General features: G+C 45.1%; 1 protein-coding gene across 1 annotated transcript; it reads right to left on the bottom strand.

Annotated features, from left to right (window-relative positions):
* Positions 1-264: 264 nt before the first annotated feature.
* Positions 265-19,918, bottom strand: MSL2 (MSL complex subunit 2). The gene is made up of 2 exons (XM_004588333.4): positions 19,557-19,918; positions 265-4,806 (listed from the first exon to the last, which is right to left on the bottom strand). The coding sequence occupies exons 1-2, from the start codon at positions 19,696-19,698 to the stop codon at positions 3,215-3,217; spliced, it is 1,734 nt and encodes a 577-aa protein (XP_004588390.1). The 5' UTR covers positions 19,699-19,918; the 3' UTR covers positions 265-3,214.
* Between the last annotated feature and the right edge of the window lie 1,535 nt (positions 19,919-21,453).

Below are 21,453 nucleotides of genomic sequence, written 5' to 3'. Positions count from 1 at the left end.
GAAATCTGTCATTTGCTCAGCTTTTGGAAATGTTAAGGTGTGTTTGAATGAAGACTGCATGAATTTTTTCCCTTTTTGCAAAATTAAATAAAATTGTTAAATATGAATCATGTTCACTAAGATAATTGCTACATACTTTTGGTTTTAATTACAGTTGCAACTCATTTTGTAAGCCTGAAAGAGCAATACTGTAAACAAGCTTGAAGCTAAAACACTTTCTGAACCCCTGGGAACACTATAAACAAAGATCTGTCAGAAGGATAATATCTCAAAGCAAAAGTGATTTATTTCTTCTGGGGAAGGGGATCAGGATTTGGGAAAGAGGGACTCACAGGGTCAGAGGGGGTTCAATAGCATAATTACTTTAAATTAATGAATAGTTAAGGACTTAGAATTTAAGAGGGAGCCAAGTATAAAATACCATCCATGTTATTAGATTTAGACATTATACTTTTGAACTAAAACATTTTTTATCTACAAAATGTAAAGGACAGGTACTTTCCCATCTAAATGTCATAAATTTTACTTTTCTTAAGAAAAATCATAAATGGTTTTAAGCAACCTAAGAACATAGTGAAATCAAAAGAACTGTTAGAAACATACTGCAACAATTACATGGAAATGGTAGATTGAATGAAGGTGACTAAATATAAATCAGGAGATCTAAAATTAACTACGATAAAAGATCCATCTGGCCATTTATATAGTAATAGCAACAACTCAAAATAACATTAAAGAGGTGCCATATCTTGTCTTGGTATTGCATACTCTGGAGAAGTAAATCCAATCCCTTCAGTTTCATTCACCCCCAAAATACCTGTCAGTCACGATTCCTACATAATTTGTGGTATAAAGACAAACAATGTAAAAATCAAAGCACCATTAATTATTCTTCCCAAAATTAACACAGACCATTCCCAGCATGCTATCCCAAACTCCTCAGTATTCTACAACATAGAATTAGAAAACTATCATTTATTGATAGATTTAAAGTGTAATACAGGTTTCCAAAAATGTGGCAGTGAGAATACCAGCATAAAAAAGAAACTTGTGCTAAAAACAACCTGAATTCATCATTGGCAATATTACATAACAATCGAGGCCCTCAGATACTAATGGTTTCCACTTTGTCTATATTGCCAACCTCCCATGCATCAAAAAACACAAAACTAAGATTATCAAACTTGGGAAGCAATAAAGTACTCTATGAATTTTAAGGTTGTAATATTAGGAAAGTTTGAGATTTGCAAAATATACCCTAATCACCCCCTGTGTACAATCGCATTTCTAGTCATTTTTGCAGTGATCATTAGTGAAGAAAGAACAGATTTACAAGCTTATATAGCAGGGTATCTTGTCCACACAAAATTGTTACAAACTGTAGGTAACAATACATCTTTCATAAGACACCGCTAACACTTAAAAGGAATTAAATAAAATTCCAAAACTTAGAAAGCAAATAAAGACAAGACAACTAAGCATTTTCCACCATTTACTCTTGTTATCAAAAATAGTTCAACTCTTCTTGCAAAACAAAAACAAAATAGTACATACCAGACATACATCACATGTTTCTTCCTATGGCTTTAGCCCACCCCCACCCCACCAAGAGACCAAGGGGAAAAAAAAAGCCCAACAACAACAACAGAAACAACTCTACCTGACCACATTCACAGAAAATGACACCAGGGTACACTACAAAACAGAAGGAGGTGTCATCTGCTCTGTGTCCAAAGGTTTCTTGTCTTGTACTAGGCGAGTAACCATCATTGAACATGCTGTGTGCCAAATCAAACAGAACTCCAACATATGTCAGATCTCACTAGAGATGGGGAACATAGTGGAAATGGGAACTTTTCCAGCAGTATTTTTCTTTCTTTAAATAAGCACTGTCAAAGCAGCTTGCCTTTTAAAAATTCTCAAGGTTATTTTTTTCACCTAGCCAGTTCTTACTTTACTTGGGCTGTGCTCTTTCCAGCAACTGACTAGATTCCCGTCAACAGAATGTGACTCACTTGTCTTCCCATAAGAAAGGGGAAGGAGTGCATTTAAACTGAAACATAGTTTGTGCTTTACATGCAAAAGAGCATTCTAAAGAAAACCGCCTAGTTTAAAATCTACCTAACTGCACAGGCTTCCTAAAAAGGCATTTTTATTAGGCCTCAATAAAGAAGCCTTCATAATGAATAGCACCCCCCCCAAAAGCATACTCAAAATAAAAGTCTGTGGCAAATAAACTAATACGGGTAGGGGAAAATCAATAAAGTGGCCAATGGCAATAAGTATAATATACAAATCTGGGTCAATTTGGGGGCATTATTCCAAAATTATTTTAAATAAATCCCAATTTCTAAATAACATCTTTTGTAATTAAAAATTCTGTCATATAATATAAACTCAAATACTTTCAGAATAAAAACTACTCTACTTCATTTATCCAATCAGAACAATGCTCAAAGTGAAGGAAGGATTTAAGATTTTTCACTAGAAATGAGTCAGACATAACTAGAAAGAAAGCTAAACTCACAAGAGTTTATAGCATCAAAAGCTGAACATTTGTAGTCTGACAGAATTTCAGTTTTAAAAGATTTCTTAAGCATTCCAATGAGGGGCAAATTTTCTTTCATAATACTGCTGATTCAGAACTGCTACGTACATAAGTAGCCAATTTTCATGATCAGAAATGGTATTATGTCCACAAAAAAACGCTGAGCTGGACACATCGGCTTTCCAGCAGGAGATACATTGATGTGGCATCTGAAGACAGCACTGAGTCTCCTGAACAAACTAATGGCTACGTTAAAAAAACAGGAAGGAAGGAAGAAAAGAGAAAAAACAGCACAATCTTTATGGACTGACTAGATACCACTTCCTCACATTTAATCATAAACTTTGATTATGCACAAAGCATGACCATAAACAATGAGGTTAATGTTATTTTCCTTGCCAAAGTTCATTTTGTATAAATCAGTTGCATCAGCATTTGTTCTCAAACTATGAGGTTCTGTAAGAACTAAGGACATTTAGTTGTAAGGTTACTCCTCCATTATCTGCAAACGGTTTCCCCGACACTAACACATATAACTTAGCAATGAAAACACTTGATACAAGTGATCTATATGCAGGAGCTCCGGCAAGTTAAACCAACAGAACCATAGCTGCCGTAAAACTGTAGCTATTTGCCTACCAGAGGTAGGTGTAAAGACCCACTGATTTAACAGTCGAATCTCATGTCTATAGCTTCATCCAAACTTTTATCATCATGTGTACTGGCAGCTAAAAATGTCGTTACTGGGGACCCTGTGACGTTAATTACACTGGTGCTGGTACTAGCGTTACGCACAGCAATACTAGTCACATTAATGCCCAAAGTGAGCCTGGTCTGCTCCAAAGCCTTTTCTGGCACAGCAAATGCCTCCAGCTTCTTCTCCCCATTGGCCATATAGGAGTTTTGGCAGCCACGACATATACAATCTAAGCAGGCTTTGCGGTTAGAGTAGCAAGGGCAGCGTTGGCCTCGACATGTAAGAACACTTGGATTTTGAGTAGCACGCCCACATTTACAACCTTTCTTTTCCTGGGGTTTTTTGTACACAGTCTTGGTGGGACTTCCTGGCATGAAGTGATGACTGGGAATCTTTTCCTTTACGGCTTTGTCTTTTTTAAGAATACCTGGCTTGGTTTTAGAGTGAGATTTCTTGGATCCATGTTCATGACTCTTTTTCATGCTTTTAGCAGATAAAAGTACAGTTTTGCTGATTTTGGGCGTGGTGCCTCCATTGGGAACAGTTGCTATTGGTTGAAGAGAAATTTTGCTCTCTCGTTTCACTGTCACAGGAGCAGATGCTCCCAATGTTGGGCCTCGGATAATGGTAGAAATTGGAAGTGGCTGAACTTTCTCACTGTCGCTTTCGGATCTGGATCGTTTCCTATTCAATTTTGCTACCTTCGGAGTTGCTGCTGTACATGATAATCCATGAAGTGCAGGACTGGTAGACATAAAAACATTATGGCTAAGAGACTGGGAAGAAAGCTGCAAAAAAGGTCCATTGGATACAGTGGCTTCCAAGTTCGGCTGCAAATTTGGGCAACAAACCTCTGTATTTGAAACAGTTTCTAAGCTGCGCAGAACTTCCTCAACACTCAGTAGGAGAGAGTCACCAGGTTTGATGTCTTCGCTGAAACTGCAGATGTCAATGCCTGTGGAGCACAGGTCGGTGGCTACCGGGTCGCAGACAGGCGGCAGGCTGTCCGAGAGATCCTCCGTTTTGATATCAACAGTGTTACACACGTCAGTTGTACTTGAATGTTCAGGTGAAGGAATATTTATACCAAATCTATCTATTGAAAGCCCATTGTAAGCAGGCAAACCATTGATAACAGAACTGCCAATAGCAATACTGAGGGTGCTTTCAGACATCGGAGATAAACTTGCTGGAGGGTCAGCCGTGGGTTCTGAAGTTGAAGGTAACGGGGAATGTGTCAAACACAAAGTGAAGGATGAATCTGAGGGTTTTTCTGTCTCCTCACAAAACAGTGATCCATCGTTAAGCAAGGCCAGAATGTCAGAAGAACAGTCAACCGCTTCTATTATATCTCGTGCCAGTGTGGTCTGCGTTATATATTCACAGAGTTTTTTGTAGCAGTTCACTAGGATGCTTAACTGCTTGTTTTCCTCAAACTGCTCATAGTCTTTGCACCAGCTGCAGGAAGGCTTCATCATCATCTTCTTGCCTTTGCAAGTTTTGCAGACATAGTGTTGGCAGGTGGAGTTGGTAGGTGCGATAGGATCTTGTAGCAAATGTCCTAAGAACAGGAGGAAAGCAAAGATTTTTTAGTATAGCAACATTGAGGGTTTCCTATTACTGGAATTCAGATGACATCAATCCATCAAAATTGATGGGTTTAAATCACCAAAGATTCTCTTACAAGAAGCAAATACTCAATAGTTCTTTTTTTTTTTTCACATCATACTTCCCCACTACTTTATCTCATACCAGAACCTCCCTGATTCCAAGTCTGTGCTCTGGGGCAGCCTTCTCCAGATCAGTCAGCAGAAGCACAGACGAGGCCACAGACTAACAAAATCATGAGTACTCTGTGCTAGAGCCAGAGACTGAATCCCTTCATTCACAAAACAGTCCATTAGTGCAGCATCATCACAAGACACGTAATAAACTAACTTCTGCGTATAGACTCTAAGGAAAGATGTTAAAAAGACACAATTACTGTTAAAAAAATGGAGGGAGTGCTATTGAACTCAAATTCATCCCTAAAAAAATAAAAATACAAATAAGAAAAAGAATTGCATTTAAACTCATGGAGGGGGGAAAATAGTGAATACTGGATTCCAAATCTTCTTATTCTTTTTTATTCCAGAAAGAAATACAGAACAAGATCCTCCATCCACTGATTCAACAGGGACTGGCCAGGCTAGAGCCAGGGGATCCCACTGAAGTGGCAGGGACCCAAACCCGTGGGCCATCATCTGCTGCCCGCTAGGATGTGCAGTAAGAGGAGGCTCAGTGAGAAGTGGAATAGCCAGGACCCGAATGAATCACTTAGCTACAAGATGCAGGTACCCAAACTGGGAACTCAGACCGCTCGCTCCCAGTGCCTACCCTTGGGCTCCAATTCTTGTGACAGAGTTCAAAATTCAAAATAGTCATAAACCACAAGTATGCAGCAATGTAATGCATGCTCAACACGATACAAATTATAAATGACCTGACCTTATGAATAAGAGAAAAAAAGGGGTGGGGAGGATGTGTCCAGTCCCCATTTCCATTCCTGCTCCCCAAAGCAACAAGTGCTCCTGGGCTGACAAGACCAATAATAACTAATTAACCCAAAGCACTATCTTTCTTCTCATAAGCCATACGGAGAATGTTCTGTGAACAGGACAAAAACTATACAATAGAAACCAGGAAAATCCTAAATTACTTGGAAATTAAACACATACATAAAGTAACCCAACAATGAAACACTGCTGCAGAGTAAACATTTACTTTATGAAAACACCAAAATTTTCTAAACCACTGTTGAGAAGAAAATGGATAGCCTCAAGTATCTTTCAGAAACTAAGACCTGAAGTTAATAACCTAAACTTTCACTTTAATATGAAGACAGCAAGGTAAGCCCAAGCTAAATAGTATAACATGCAGGATACAGGCTAGAAATTAATAGAACAGGAAAAAAAATTAAGTGCTGGCTGATGAAAAAGATCAGAAAGTTTGACAAACCCAAGATAGAATTAAAAAGAAAAATTAGCAAATCAGAAATGAAAGAATACACAAGAAGTTGGATGAAATGAACAAATTTCTAGAAAGACACCCCCCAAATCCCAAGAGTTCAGTTTTAAAATCCAAAAAGAAGTTTAACAAGAAGATAAGAAAAAATTGAGTTTTTCCTTAAAAGAACATTTCAGGGCTAAATGCTGCCACTAGTAAATACAAGTAAGTTTATTAAGGACATGTAATGCATGAATATAAAGGAAGAGAAAATTTATCAGCACACAAAGTCTAGTAATTACCCTAATATCAAAACTAGACACAAACACACATACCACACAAAATACACCAAAACCCAATTACCCCAGCCATGCGTTGACAGCAATATCTGAGTCAATGGAGACTCTGGGGTGGACTATGTCAGCCAATGGGCCTTGGAAATATTTCCTCATCCTTGGCGGCAAGATGGACAGCATTTCAGAACTCCCAAAACCACCTGGGTAGAACCCTCAGGACATGCTCCACCATGGGGGACCCTGGGATGGGTCAGGTGGGAGGCTGGGTGTGGCTTCTCTTGTCTAGCATTCCATCAGATACAAGAAGGAAAAGAAAATCTGATAACAGTCTCGCCCACTTTCCCCAGTCCTTGACCCTTCCCACTCTAATCAACTATGTCAACAGCATCATCAAAAAAAAAAAACCAAGACCTTCATAAATACAGACAAAAAATGTTTCATTAATTTTAGAAAACAAAGCTGAAGGACTTTTTTTTCCTGAAAAGCCACAATCACAGCAAATGTGGTAACATCAAAAGTACAGGCATGCAGAACATTTACCCATTTAGACAAGAGAGCTGGTGGCAACTGTGTATCTACATGGACAAGAGGAACTTAGGCCCTTAGTTTATAACATACTCAAAAATTAATTCGAAATAACCACATTTCCAAATAGGAGCTAAGATATTAAAACCTAAAAGGAGGGCCACTACTGTGACAGAATGGGCGAAGGTGCCGCTTGTGGCCTGCCGTCCCGAGTGTTCATGCGGGTCCCAGCTGCTCCTCTTTCAAAGCTCCCTGCTATTGCCGGTGCACCTGGGAAAGCAGAAGCCGGCCCATGTGCTTGGGCCCCTCACCCATGTGAGAGACCTGGAAGCAGCTCGGCTCCAGCCGCCATCAGCCCCAAAGTGATAGGAGTGAAACAGTGGATCAAAGATCCCTTTCAGTTGATCTCTATCCCTCTGTCTTCCTCTGTAACTTCGCCTTTCAAATAAATAAGTTCTTTTAAAAAGCCACTAAGAAAATATTTCCAATGATATACCTGGATAAAAGGTTGTAAACACAATTCTTAAAAAAAAAAACCTTCCAGCAAATCAGTGAAGAAATCCAATATTAAAAGTATGATATGAACATTTTACCAGAAAAATATGAATATATGCATTAAAATGTCAATATCTTTAGTCATCACAAAAACTGTGACATCCTGCTGCACATTCAGAATTCAGCCATTTACACTCAGAATGGCGAAATTCAAAACCATAATACCAAGGCTGACGAAAATGTAGAGAAACCCTTACATGACTGCTGAAATACAGTGTCACAATCACACTGGAAAAAGGCTTAACTGCTTCATAAAAATTAAACACAAAAAAAGAAAAGAAATATCTGATTAACCCAGGGTCACAAAATTAGTTAGCAGTCTCTACGAAAAACTCTACAGAAACTTCAGCTGGATTTCTGTAAGTCCATACATTGGTTTAGGGAGAAATGAATCTGCAGATTCATGAACACATTTTATTTTCACGAATAAAGACCGGTTTTCATTCATTAATGAAATAGTGTCCATAACCTCATAGCTTTCAGAATACGCATCGTGCGTGTATTGTTAGACATAATCATTTCATCTTTTAGTGCTACTGTAAATGACACTTAATATAAAACTTAAGTATCCAATCATCACTGGGTATGAATTTTAAAAAGCATATGCACATGATAAAATATGTAACAGTGCAAATGGTCTATAATCCAATCAAGTCTTGAAATGAATTTTGGGCCTGGCAGAATAATATCCTGGAGTGGGGGGGAAGGGGGGAAGAGAGAAGGGGGGGGAAGGCCGGAGAGAGGGAGAAATCTTTGTTCACTCCCCTAATGGTTACAACAGCCAGAGATGGGACAGTCCAAAGCAAGAGCCTGGAGCTTCTTCCAAGTCTCCCACATGGGTACAGGGAGGCAATACCCTGAACCATCTTGCGTTGCTTCCCCACGCTATTAGCAGGGAGCTAGACCAGAAATAGAGCTCCAGGACCCAGACTGTGCCCATAGGGAATGCCAATGCCATTGGTGGAAGTTTAATCTGCAATGCCATGGTACCAGCCCTGTAACTTGTTATGATTTGTAAATAGTAAATCTCTGTAACACTGCCTTTCCCATGAAAATAAGTAAAAATTATTTATTTGAAAGATACAATCTGCTAGTTTACTCCCCAGATGGCCTCAATGGCAAGGACTGGACCGGGTAGAAGTCACAAGCTGCTTTGGGTCTCCGGCCTGGATGCAGGGGCCCAAAGACTTGGGCCATCAGGAGCTGGACTACAAGTGGAGTAGCTGGTACTCAAATCAGTGCCCAAGCAGAATTCCCACTGCTGCAGTGGGCAGCTTTACTTATGCCCCAGTACCCTCTAGACAAACATCTTTAATGGTCTCAGCTAAGTACCCTCTGCCCGCAGAGCTCCCAGGGGAGCTGCTGTCTGTCTCACCTGAAGGAAGCCCCAGTGACGTGAGGAAAAGGCTGAGGGCTTCTTAGCCAGACTGCTGCTAACCAGGTATCTTGTTAGAAAAAATGGGGCAAGACCGCCCTGGAAAAAGTCACAAAATTAACAACATCAAAAGGTCTAGCATTCATTATCTCAGTAAATTACCAAGTTATACATTCCCAGAAATTCCCAGAATTAGCCATTGTAACATTCTAAATTACTGCAATTTAAGAAATATCAGGGCCCGGCGGCGTGGCCTAGCGGCTAAAGTTCTCATCTTGAATGCCCCAGGATCCCATATGGATGCTGGTTCTAATCCCGGCAGCTCCACTTCCATCCAGCTCCCTGCTTGTGGCCTGGGCAAGCAGTCGAGGACGGCCCAAAGCTTTGGGACCCTGCATCTGCATGTGGGAGACCTGGAAGAGGTTCCTGGTTCCTGGCTTCAGATCGGCGCAGCACTGGCCGTTGCGCTCACTTGGGGAGTGAACCATCAGATGGAAGATCTTCCTCTCTGTCTCTCCTCCTCTCTGTATATCTGACTTTGTAATAAAATTAAAAAAAAAGAAATATCAGCACATTTAAATATGCAAAAACATCTCAAGAAAGTAAAATTAATCGGTATTCTGAGTCAAGGGAAAAGATTTCACTAGATTTTAGCTATGGTTATGTTCCCCCAAATTTCAAAAAAAAAAATTCTCAAACGTTCAGACTTAAAAATTTACAGTTTGACAGGATTTTTTTCACTGTACTGTCTGGAACTCAATCGCTAACATTGCAGATAAATTTATTTCCCTTTAAACATAGTAAGTGGTCTTATAATTAAATAAATTTTATGTGCCGTTTAAACAAATGGCATGGGTCCAGCGTGGTAGTCTACCTGTTAAAGTACATGCCCTGCGCTCACCAGGATCCCCATATGGGCGCCGGTTCTAATCTCGGCAGCTCCACTTCCCATCCAGCTCCCTGCTTGCGGCCTGGGAAAGCAGTCGAGGACGGCCCAAGGCTTTGGGATCCTGAACCCACGTGGGAGACCCAAAGAAGTTCCTGGCTCCTGGCTTCGGACAGGCTCAGCTCTGGCCATTGCGGTCACTTGGGTAGTGAACCGTTAGACAGAAGATCTTCCTCTGTCTCTCCTCCTCTGTATATCTGACTTCCCAATAAAAAAATAAATCCTTTTTAAAAAACGGATGATACTGATCCTAGATACACATAAATGTTCATTTTTATGCTTTATGTTTTAAGGAAAAATGTAACTTACTTTCTCTCTGCTTAAATTTTCCCCCTCTCCAAGCTAGTCAACTGATACTTTAAGGCAAAAACTTGGTTTTAGAAATTTACAATGGCTAACTCTGGAATTTCCTTATAATAATAATAATAATAATAATAAAAAAAAATAGTTGATAGTTTACTAAGACAATGAATGCTAGACTTTCTAATGTTCTTAATTTGGTGAAACTCCCATGTTTTTAAAGGCAGAGGGACAGGTTTGTTTTTCCCATCCACCAAGTCACCCTCCAAACACCCACAGTCATCAGGGAGAAGGCCCAACAACCCGGAGGCAGGAGGCCAGACCCAGTGCGGGTCTCCGACACAGCAGCAGGGCCCAGGCACCACGGCTATCAGCAGCTCCAGACCAGGCTGTGCGTTAGCAGGAAGCTCGGCTGCAAGTATAAGAACCAGCTTTTCCACCCAGCTCATCTCTTGGTTCACTCTCCCCAAACCGAAGCCAGGAGCCTGGAACCCCGTCTGGGTCTCCCACCAGGTTTCAGCCAAGCATTGAGGCCATCCTCTGCACATAAAGAATGTGTCAGAGCAGAGGTAATTCAATGCACTACATCACAGTTCAACCCCAAAAATGTGTTCAGTCCATTTGTGGCTCATGTCTGACTTGTCTGTGCTACATTTTAGTTGTAAATGTTTCCCAGGTCATGATATCCTTTTTCGTTTACTTACTCTAAGGAAGGCAATCTCTCTTTCTGTATATAGATGGGGCAAGCTGATTTAATATTTTTTGACCTATACATGTGCAACTGTTTTAAATAATCTTGAAAAGTCTTACATTTTACATTAAAAAATGATCACAAAAAGTTATTTCAATAAAACGAAAACTGACAATAATTTGCATGTGATCATGAAATAAACCATTCTATGGGCTTAACTCTTCCCTAAACCCAGACCGACAAGCCTGTCCTTTGTCCCTTCTCCTCCTGAATGCCAACACCAGCACTGTCATTCACTGAGAGGCACCTAGTGTGGGCAGTGAGACGGCCCCTGGAATGGCCACATCCAGTATAGGGCTGTCGATGCAGTTCCTGCTGGAACCTGGAAGGCAGGAAGGCAGCAGTGGTGGCTGAGGTCACTGAGCAGGAACTGGACTGAACCTCCGGCTCCCAGCTTTGACCACTGTGAGCTACTGGAGAGCGAACCTCCCTCAGTGTGTCTCTCTAGCAATCACATCCTCCACGTTCTACCATGGTTGAACTCAGTTTCTCACCCTAAACGCTGAGTTGCATGGTTCACCTCCCTTATTCAACCTCACTTGCTCCATCCGTCTTCCACAACCCATTAAATGGTCTAATATACACACCTAATTATACGCCATTCTTTTATAACCCTTTCAAGCAGCCTTTAAAGTCCAAAGCTTGTGCCAGACATGATGGTTCAAATGGCTAATTGCCTACCCCTAAGCGTTGGCACTCCATATGCACACCAGTTCATGTCCTGGCTGCTCCACATCTTACCCAGCTCCCTGCTTGTGGTCTGGGAAGGCAGCAGAGGATGGCCCAAGTCCTTGGAACCCTGCACCCACATGGGAGACTGGGAAGAAGCTCCAGGTTTCGGACTGGCTCGGTGCCGGCCATTGTAGCCAATTGGGAAGTAAGCCAGCATATGGAAGACCTCTCTCTCTCTCTCTCTCTCTCCCCTTCTCTCTGTGTAAATCTATTTCCAACAAAAATAAATAAATCTTAAGTGTGTATATGTGTGTGTGTGTATATATATATATATATATTTTTTTTTTTTTGAGGCTTAGGCTTCTTTTAAAAAAATCCAAAGCTTTTGGAATTGCATTTGTAAGACCTTCCAGAATCTGGTCACCGACTGCCTCACTTCCATCCCCTAATCACATACCACTAAACCTCCTCTGAAACGTCCGTATCACCCCACCTACCACTGATCATTACAAACACAGCGCTTAATCTCATCTTTGTGATTGGCTCTCCTTTCCTATCTTGTGTAGCCAACTATTCAAACTTCGAGAATTCAAGAATCAGTTCAAATATGATCTCTAAGAGAAAGCCCTCCTTAGTTCTCCAAGTTTGTACAAAAGGCATTTTAAATTCTCCCATGACTTACCACACTATACTGTCAGTGTTCACTAGATCTGTTACTCAAGGCCAGAAACCTATTTACACTTGTAAATGTCTGTTGGCACATAAACCATCACTAATAAATACACAATGAATGAATCATAAAAAGGACATGAGGTTTGAGAACAGCCTGTGAGTCACTTTGTTCGGTGGCATTACTTTAACCAAGACAGACTTACATAAAGTGCAGAGGTAGCTGCTGCCACTAGAACAGCAAAGCTGAATCTACCTCGGCTGGTTATCCACTGAGACAATTTTAGCTTCTTTGTGCTCATCAAAAACAATGATTACGCATGTGGTCCACACAAAGAATAATTAACCGTGAGACACAGCCATACCTAAGGAATAAAAGTAAACAGGAACAACACTACCAATAATGGGTAGTGACTAGCACGGCCGGCCTGAGTGAAAGGCGAGAGGGCCCGCGGCAGGTCTGCAGCTCAGAGACTGAAGCCCCAGCGCGAGGCCGGCAAGGCCTCCAGGAGCTTTGCAAGCTTTTTGGTTGTTTGCCTTTTTTTTTTTAAAGATTTATTTACTTTTATTGGAAAGGCATGTGAGAGATGAGGCTTAGGGTAGAACTGACTAGGTGGTTGCATACACCAGATGAGCTGGCCGCTGCAGGTAACAGACCAAAACTGACCCTACACTGGCTGGAGCACAACGAGCCTGAGGTCATACTCTGAAAGGTTACTTAGGGGACTCCCCAACTAGATCACTGGACTCAATCCAGCCACAGGGAAAAATCACAATATATGTGATCCAACTTTAAAGTGCATGTATTGGGACCGTCAAGTGGACAGCATGCCCAGATGTACACAAGGGTCACAATGCCCAGTTCATTTAGGCCAGCAGAGTGCCTCATCAAAGGATGTACAGCAGAACAAGTTGGACACTCTCCTGGCCAAGCATTGCAACATGTTCCTGGACCTGTGGATGCACTGTGGAGGACCTGGTCAGCCAACAGATCTTGGAAAGTTTTTCTCAACCCTAGTGCAACAAAGCCACAGCCACTGCCGCCAACATCACAAGTCTCTGAACTATCAGAACTGTTCAAATAATGCCCTCGGAACACTCTTCCCCACGAGGGTCTCGAAGGCATCACTAAGTGACTGCCCCTTCCCTGAGTGCTGACACAATCACAGGGCGGAGTTGTCTCCACCTCCCCCTGCAGACACCGAGGGGAAAGAAGAAACATCTGTCCACCCGCCCACCTTCCTCCCTGCCCTGGCCACAGACCCACACAGCCAAGCATCCTGTAAACAATGTAAACAGTGTAAAAAAAAAAAGTTGGCTAATAAAAATGTTATCAAGTACTTATTACAAAGTTTACTATATCACTCAAAATACTACACTAAGCAACCAGTGACTACTGCACTGAGAAGTGGCAATGAAGAATTAACAGTTGAACACTGCGATTGTAAAAGCATGTATTTCAACAAGTCATAAGAAACATCTGAATTCTAGAATTCCTTAAGTTTTGTATTCCACCAGTTTATCTAAAACTGACAAAAATACTTCCTGCCACTCATAGTAACTAAGCAAGCTTCATCACCCATTGTCATTATAAACTAAACAACAAATACTCAGATTAAACAGATGAAGTACAACTATTCAGGTCCACTGCATAATCATAAACTCAAGTCATGCCTCATTTGATATTCTAGCTAAAAATTAAAAGAAAACAGCAGACACCATTTATCTTAATAACCACATAAGGAAGGCAGCTTCAGACTGTTCCACGGAAACATTTCAAACACATGTCAAAGGGAAAGAATTTTTATAGTCCAAAACGGCATACTGCATTTTTTTATCACTGTTTTTTGGAATACTGCAAATACCTTGCTGAGACCCAAGTAACAACAAGAAAACAATTTATAAACCGAGGTAATTAAAAAAAATACAAAAACCAAATATTTGCAATTATTTGCATTTCCATGTTTTTCATTATCTATCAACAGCAACTTACTGTTCTTACTGTTTGCCTCTATCAACGGTCTAAATGGGCAAAAAAAGCAAACTATGACTAAGAGGTACCAAATACATGACTCAGAATTAAATGATTTAAAATCCTCTTGGCAGATAGGCTTCAGCTGAATCAGAGCTGGCTATGGGACTACCGTTCACTCCAAAGTTCATTTAACATCCTAACACTTGATAATCTGTTCAAATCATATTCACTTCGATGTTTTCAAATCAAAATTTGAAAACTTTAAGATGAAAACAAAACATTCAATGCAGCTGCCGGGTCCAGCATGATGGCGCAGTGGTGAAATCGTCACCTTGCAAGTGTTGGGATCCCACGTGGGCACTGGTTCTTGTCCCAGCTGCTCCACTGCCCTTCCAGCTCCCGGCTTCTGGCTTGAGAAGAATGGCCAAGACCTTGAGACCCTGCACCCACGTGGAAGAAATCACAAGTTCCTGGCTCCTGGATTCCGATCGGCTCAGCTCCAGCTGCTGTGGCCAATTGTGGAATGAACCAGCAGATGGAAGACCTGTCTCTCCTCTGTAAATCTGATCTGCCTTTCCAATAAAAATACATTTTTTCAAAAAAATGCAGTTGTCAATCTCAAGGCTTTTGGGAGCAAATCCATCAAAAAGAACTTCATACAACAACAAAATAGGTTCTGTATGTCAGCAACCCCCACTGTGGTAGCTGTTACCCACCCCAACATGTGACCACTGAGAAATGTGAAATGTAGCAGAGGGGGCGGGCGTTTAGCTGGTTGTTGGCCACCAGCTGGGACACCCACAGCCCACATCCAAGTGAGGGGGCTGGAATCCTGGGTCACTACAGTCCAGCTTCCTGCTGCAGCACACTCTGGTGGGAAGCAGCAGGTGACAGCTGGATCGGCTTGGTCCCCAACACCCAGGTGAGACTGGATAAAACCTCCCAGCTTCAGCCTGCCTGTTGTGTATGGGGAGTGAGCCAAATACAGTGGAACGACCCGTCCCTCAAGTGACAGAATGAATGAATGAAGGAAGAGGTATATCTACCAAGAAAATTAATATTTCTTCTTCACTAGCCTTCTAGATAAAAACAACACTTCCTCAAGAATTCTCTTCAAACAGCAGAACAGGTAAACTTAAGTTCAAAGAAAAAGAAAACTGAAAAAAAAAAAACCTGCTAAACTAAACCTTTAACATCAACTAAGTTTGCTTAACCTTTGATCCACACAGCAATCTAAAAATGAATTATACGGAAGAGGAAACACTTTTAGTTTCTAAAGCCTTCACATCTGCAAAAAAAATGTGAGCAATTATTTTAATATTTGGGGTTCAGTGTAACAATGTCTCTCTACCCCCTGGTATAGATCTAACAATTTATCTTCCTCATTACACTGAGCAACAAGTCATGAGGCCCTAGGCATACATCTTACTCATCTTTCTATCCCAGCATTTAAAATATTGTAAGTGGCTAATAAAAATGTAATGAATGAGTTAACAAGGCCCCCAACATATAAAATAAAAAATGCATAGTTTTTAAAAACTATAATTCCTCATTTTCACTTAAAAGAAACCCTTTAAAGCTACTCTTTGGTGTACCTAAATTGTCAACATCAGTGTTCTTACACTTTGGACCACTACTAAATCACAACCACTTTACCATAAGCACTGTGACATCAGTTATTGCTTACACTGTCTCTGAGGGCGAGTCTGACTGTACGAAGGCTACAGTCGGGCAGCATATACAAGCTGGACAGGCTCAAGATGAGCAAAAGGTAGAGCAGAACTGGGGAAGATATGTTAATATTTCATTACACTACTCAGAACAGAGCACAATTTTTTTTAAAGATTTATTTATTTTGGGCCCGGTGGCGTGGCCTAGCGGCTAAAGTCCTCGCCTTGAAAGCCCCGGGATCCCATATGGGGGCCGGTTCTAATCCCGGCAGCTCCACTTCCCATCCAGCTCCCTGCTTGTGGCCTGGGAAAGCAGTCGAGGACGGCCCAAGGCTTTGGGACCCTGCACCCGCGTGGGAGAACTGGAAGAGGTTCCTGGTTCCCAGCTTCGCATCAGTGCGCACCGGCCCGTTGCGCACCCCAATGGCTGGTGGCATGTGGTGACAGGTAGAAATCTCCCCGTCTTTCAAATAAAATAACTATAATACAGGGAGCTGGCTGTTGTACAGTGGGTCAAGCCACCATGTGCCCCACAGGCATTCACATGGGCACAGTTCCGCGGCCTGTGCCCTCACGGCAGACCTCAGATGGGCCCAGCTCCAGCCACATGGGGAGCGAACCAGCAGATGCAAGCTGGTTCTTCCTAACTCTGTCAAAATAAATCTTTCAGAAAGCTTATTTATCATTTATCATTTCAGCAAGTATTTGATGAGTCAGACACTGTCAGTCACAGGGATATAACTGTAAACAAGGCCCCGTTTTAAAGAATCATCTAACAGTAACAGCAGTAAGAAAACAGAATAGGATTTTAAGTCTTTAAGCAAACCAAAAAGCTGGTCACCATTTATTACTCGATGTCAGTGGGAAACATTAATCTCCTGTCCCTTTCTCTTATAAATGAGAATTCGATGTCCAAAAGGTCCAAATGTTCAGTAAATCCACCAAAGCCAAAACCACTTTGTTTTTAAGCTCTAACTAAAACTCCAGGAAAATACATCATGTACATGGATAGACTTAACCATAATAATTTACAGGGCTCCAAATACTTTCAAGAGGAGTATTTCTTCATTTAAACACCCTTCCACTTCCAACAGGATTCTGCATACCGAACTTGCCATTTGAAGACTTAGAAGTTAATGAAAACTTAAAAACCCCTTGACAGCACCTAACCAGGCTTCATGTCACCAAGAAAAAAAAAATTCTACTTCCTGAAGAACTTAAGTCCAAGACATTCACGCTTGAACACAGGCCCTAGAGGGGCGGTCTTGGTCCCAGGAGGACACTAAGCAGCTGAAAACCCAACAGGGATAATAAAGCTCATTAACATTTCAAAGGACAAAGACAACAAAACCTGTAATTCCACTGAATAATTTTTTTAAATAGTCACTGACCTAGCAGTCCAACATCTTTCCTCACTTCCTCCTTCTACCTCTGCTCGTGGGCAAAGACGGTGAGCTTAATATTAAGTGCCTACTATGTGTATATGCTAGACACTGGATGCTGTAGCTCTCTCTGAAAGGTTTAAAAAGTTTTTCTAGCCACTTTAAAAGCGAGTCCACACATAACACAAATTTGGAAAAACAAATTTAAAACCGATAAAAGAAACTAAGGCAAAAAGTTTAAATGTGCCTACACAGTAATCTAAGGAAAAGCTAACATCCAAGTTATAGGATCTGTACTTCCTCACACCTCACTCCCCTTCTGAATATGCTAAAAACACAGGAAGAAACCAATGAGAACACAAATCTACAAAATATAGCACTCCCTCTCACAAAGTTTCAACAGTAGAAATCTCAGACATAAAAGCTCCACTGAAAAGAAATTATCAGTGCCTTATGATTGGCACAAAGGGTTACAGAGGCTTGGACAAACAACTTTTTATTTCTACATGTTATTATCTTCACAAAGTAGGATTGCACAAGCATGCTTTACTGCGTTTACAATTCTGAACTGACAGAAAAGCCGAGGACAGCAGCTGACACAAAAATGACTACATGCTAGAACCAACCCGACTCTCCCCAGACACGCCAGAGAAAAGCCGAGCCTCATCCTTGTTTCTGCGATCCCACGCGAACCAGTTACGGGGGAAATAGAACCCACACAGTATTTCCCACGGAATAACAGGGAAGGTCTTAACAAGAAATAATTACACAGGATAACATTTTAAAAGGCTACAATTAGCCTTTTATTTTTACGGTATGTTGATCTTTCACATTTTTCGAAGTCCAGAGAAAAATTGGGGAGCGCATTCAGCTAGCCTCATCACTACCCTGAAGCTACTGATAACCCAAAATTCCAAGCTTCTACAGGCTCCAAACCAACCTCGCCTAATCCCACTCACCTAGTAAAAAAGGAAGCCGACCAGGCCTTCGGCGTTCCTGGCGATGACATCACCTCCAGGCTTTCCCGGCGGCCCCGTCCTCCCTTCATCTCCCTGCGGAACTTCCGCCAACAAGAACCGGGCTGTGGACAGAAAGTACCGCAGCCCCACCTCCGAGCCTCGGGCCACTGAATGCAGAGCCCCGAGGCCACGCTCCGGGAGAGGGCACTCAACACGTGCAAGGCTTAAGCGGAAAACTCACTTCTTACACGTGGCAAAAAACGGAGGCTCGGCTCAGTTAGGGGATTGCCCTGGGCGCCGTACTTCTCCAGTTAGCAGGTAGGGTAACCATCCCGTTCTAACTCGGTTCCTTAAATGTTTAAATACCTGCAGGGCAAAAGCACGCTCTCCTGCTTTTCTGCACCAGATGAACACCCCGACCCAGGACGGGACGACTAACTCTACACAAAGTGAAGGTCGGAAAGCGCCTGAATTTCCCACGATCCGAGTAAGCAAAACCTCAACGCTTCAGAAAAACTAAGAGTACAAGGAGACTGTTATCACTCCTTCGCCTAGTTTCCTTTCCTTTCCATTAACGTTTCAGTCTAGGTTTTACAACAATCAAGTACATAAATAATTACGCAGGCATATTTAATTGATTACCGTCACTTCAAACGTTTCAATTAGAAATGTTTAGCGTCTCCTTCTTCATTTCCAACAATCATTTTAAAGTATCCTACCTACTACCGCTTAAGAGTTACTGAAAAAAAAAGTCGAAAATCATCCAGTAACAGGTTACGGCAGGGATGGCGCCAGCAGCACCTGCACCGCAAGCAGCCCGGCCATCTGGGGCGCCCCGGGGCGGGCTTCGTGCTCAGCTCCCCGGCTGCCGTGCGCCCGCAGGACGCAGCTCGGGGAGCACAACGCCACATGTGCAAGTCCTCACCCTGTTGAACCACGAGAGCTACAGATCAGCTCTCGCAGCTGGCTTAAAACCACCACCCACCGGAAAAAAAAGGGCAATATTGTGCAAGCCTCCCCGCCTCCCGCCTTTTGAAACGCCATCCACCAGACGGAGTGCGGCGAACTAGACCGTTTGGCAACGTTCGGCCGCTGCACAAAGCGGGCCGCGCCGCCCTGCGGAAGCGCGCGGGGCAGAAAGTCCCCGGGCGAGTTCCGAACCCGCGACCGCGCGACGCCCGCCCGCCCAGCCGGTCACGTCACCGCGGCCCCCGCCCCCACCCCAGCAAGGAACAATCGAGGGCGTCTCACCGCACACGCAGCACGAGAGCGACTGTCGGAAGTAGGGCAGGAGCCGGTTGATCTCGGTGAACGCCGTGGGGTCTCCGGGGTCGTAGTTGAGCACTAGGCGGCTCGCGGAAATGTACAGAGCAGTAGCATTCACGGGGTTCATTGCAGACGCCCCGACACCAGTGGCCCCCGGTGGAAAAGAAATGCCGGATCCAACTTTGTAAGCACCCAGGGAACAATGGCGAAGGTGCAGCACTCGTGCAGCGACCGGGGCAGGACCGCGGGCCAAAGCCACCGAGATCCGTGCAAGTTGCTGAAGCAATCCTCCCACACATTGGGGGGAGGCCGGGCGCCCCTCCTCCGTCCCTGAGACTTCCAGACAAAAAAAAAAAAAACACGCACAACAACCACCACCAGGATGGGGGAGACCGGGAGGGAGGCAGGGAAACGAGCGTTCGAGTCTCAGCCCCGCGGCTCGGCGGGCGGGCTCGGCGCGAGCTGCATGTCCGGACGCGGCGGGGCTGGGCTGCGCGGGAGCAGGAGCGGGAGCGGGAGCAGGCCCGGGCGGCCCGGCGGCGGCTGCGAGCGGCGGCCCTACTCCATCGCAGCGCCCGGGGCGGCGGGGCGCGGCGGGCGGCGGCCTCCGGGTCTAGTGCGCCGAGCGGCGGACGGCGGGCACCGCCGCGGTGTCCATCTCAGCGCTGCGCCGCTCCGGGGGCAGCCGATCGGGGAGGGCCGGGCGCAGGAAGTGCGCGGGCCGGGAAGCAGGCCCGGGCGGGCGGCCGCGGCTTCCCCGGCTCCTCACTCGCACGGTCCCGGGGTCGCCAGGCGCAGGCGCCGCCCCCTCACAGCCCGGCCATCTTTTCCGCCCGCGCACGGCCCGCTCGGCTCCGGCGGGCGCTCCCCAGCGCCAGGCCCCGCCGCCGCCGCCGCCCAGCGCCCGGCCAGGCCTCGCCGCAGGCCCCTCCCCGCGCCTCGCCGCCCTCACCCGACTCCGCGCGCCACGCTAGCTCGGCGGGGCCCAGGCGAGTGCGGCCTGAACGGATCCCGCGGGCCGTGCGGCGCCTCAGGCCCTGCCGGAGACGACGACCGTTACCCCAACGGGCAAAGCCACTGTCATCCCCGAGCCTCCCCCGCCGCCGTCGTCGCTAGCGCCCGCACGCATGCGCACAGCGCGCTCCCCTCCCCCTCCCGGCCCCGCTCTCCGCTTCCCTTTTCCCCGGCGTCTCCCGGAGCGCCCCCCCCCACCCTCTCAACGCAACCGGCCCGCTCGGCACATGCGCACTCGGGCTACCCGGCCCGGCCGCCTTTGGCCCTTACGCGTGCGCTTTGACCGCCCACCCAGAAAACCGGATAAACACGGAACCCGCTCTCGCCGGCCCCTCCCCGCCGCCAACCCACCCGGGCGCACTGCGCATGCCCAGGACGGAACACGCCCGCCGCCTGTTCGCCTCGCCCCTCCCCCATGTGCTCTCAAATTCGCTCTCCCAGGGTCGTGCGCTGTGGTGAAAATAGCCCTAGCTCGCCCTGCCCTCCCGGTGTGGGCTGCTGGCTGCCCGCACGTCACTGCCCCGGCGCCCGCCGACGCTGAGGCCAGGCTGGGCCGCGCCATGTGGCGCTCGGCGCCGGCCCCGGCGCGGCCTTCCCTCGTCCTGACTGACCCCGGGAGGAGGAAGCCGCCTCGCCCGGCCCAGGCCCCGCCCTCGCGGCCATGCTCGCGGCCCCGCGCCTTCCCCCAGCCCGGCCTCGCCCGGCGGCCCTGCCCGAGCCGGGAGGGCGTGCGGCCGCCGGCGTCTCCTTGCTGTCGTCCGCGGTCCGGCCTCTCAGCCTGCGGCCTCGACGCCGCGGCCTCCTCCCCGGGCTCTCAGAGGTCCGGCCTCCTCCCCGGGCTCTCAGAGGTCCGGCCTCCTCCCCGGGC

The sequence above is a fragment of the Ochotona princeps genome, chromosome 30 (assembly GCF_030435755.1).
Source record: "Ochotona princeps isolate mOchPri1 chromosome 30, mOchPri1.hap1, whole genome shotgun sequence".
In the NCBI taxonomy this organism is placed as follows: Eukaryota; Metazoa; Chordata; class Mammalia; order Lagomorpha; family Ochotonidae; genus Ochotona; species Ochotona princeps.
This window is presented reverse-complemented; position numbering and strand designations above follow the sequence as displayed.

Excerpts from the sequence above, each read along its gene's own strand:
- MSL2 (XM_004588333.4), bottom strand. The coding sequence starts at position 19,698 with ATGAACCCCGTGAATGCTACTGCTCTGTACATTTCCGCGAGCCGCCTA. Across the intron at positions 4,807-19,556 it reads GCTCTCGTGCTGCGTGTGCG|GACATTTGCTACAAGATCCT; the intron begins GTGAGACGCCCT and ends TCCTGTTCTTAG.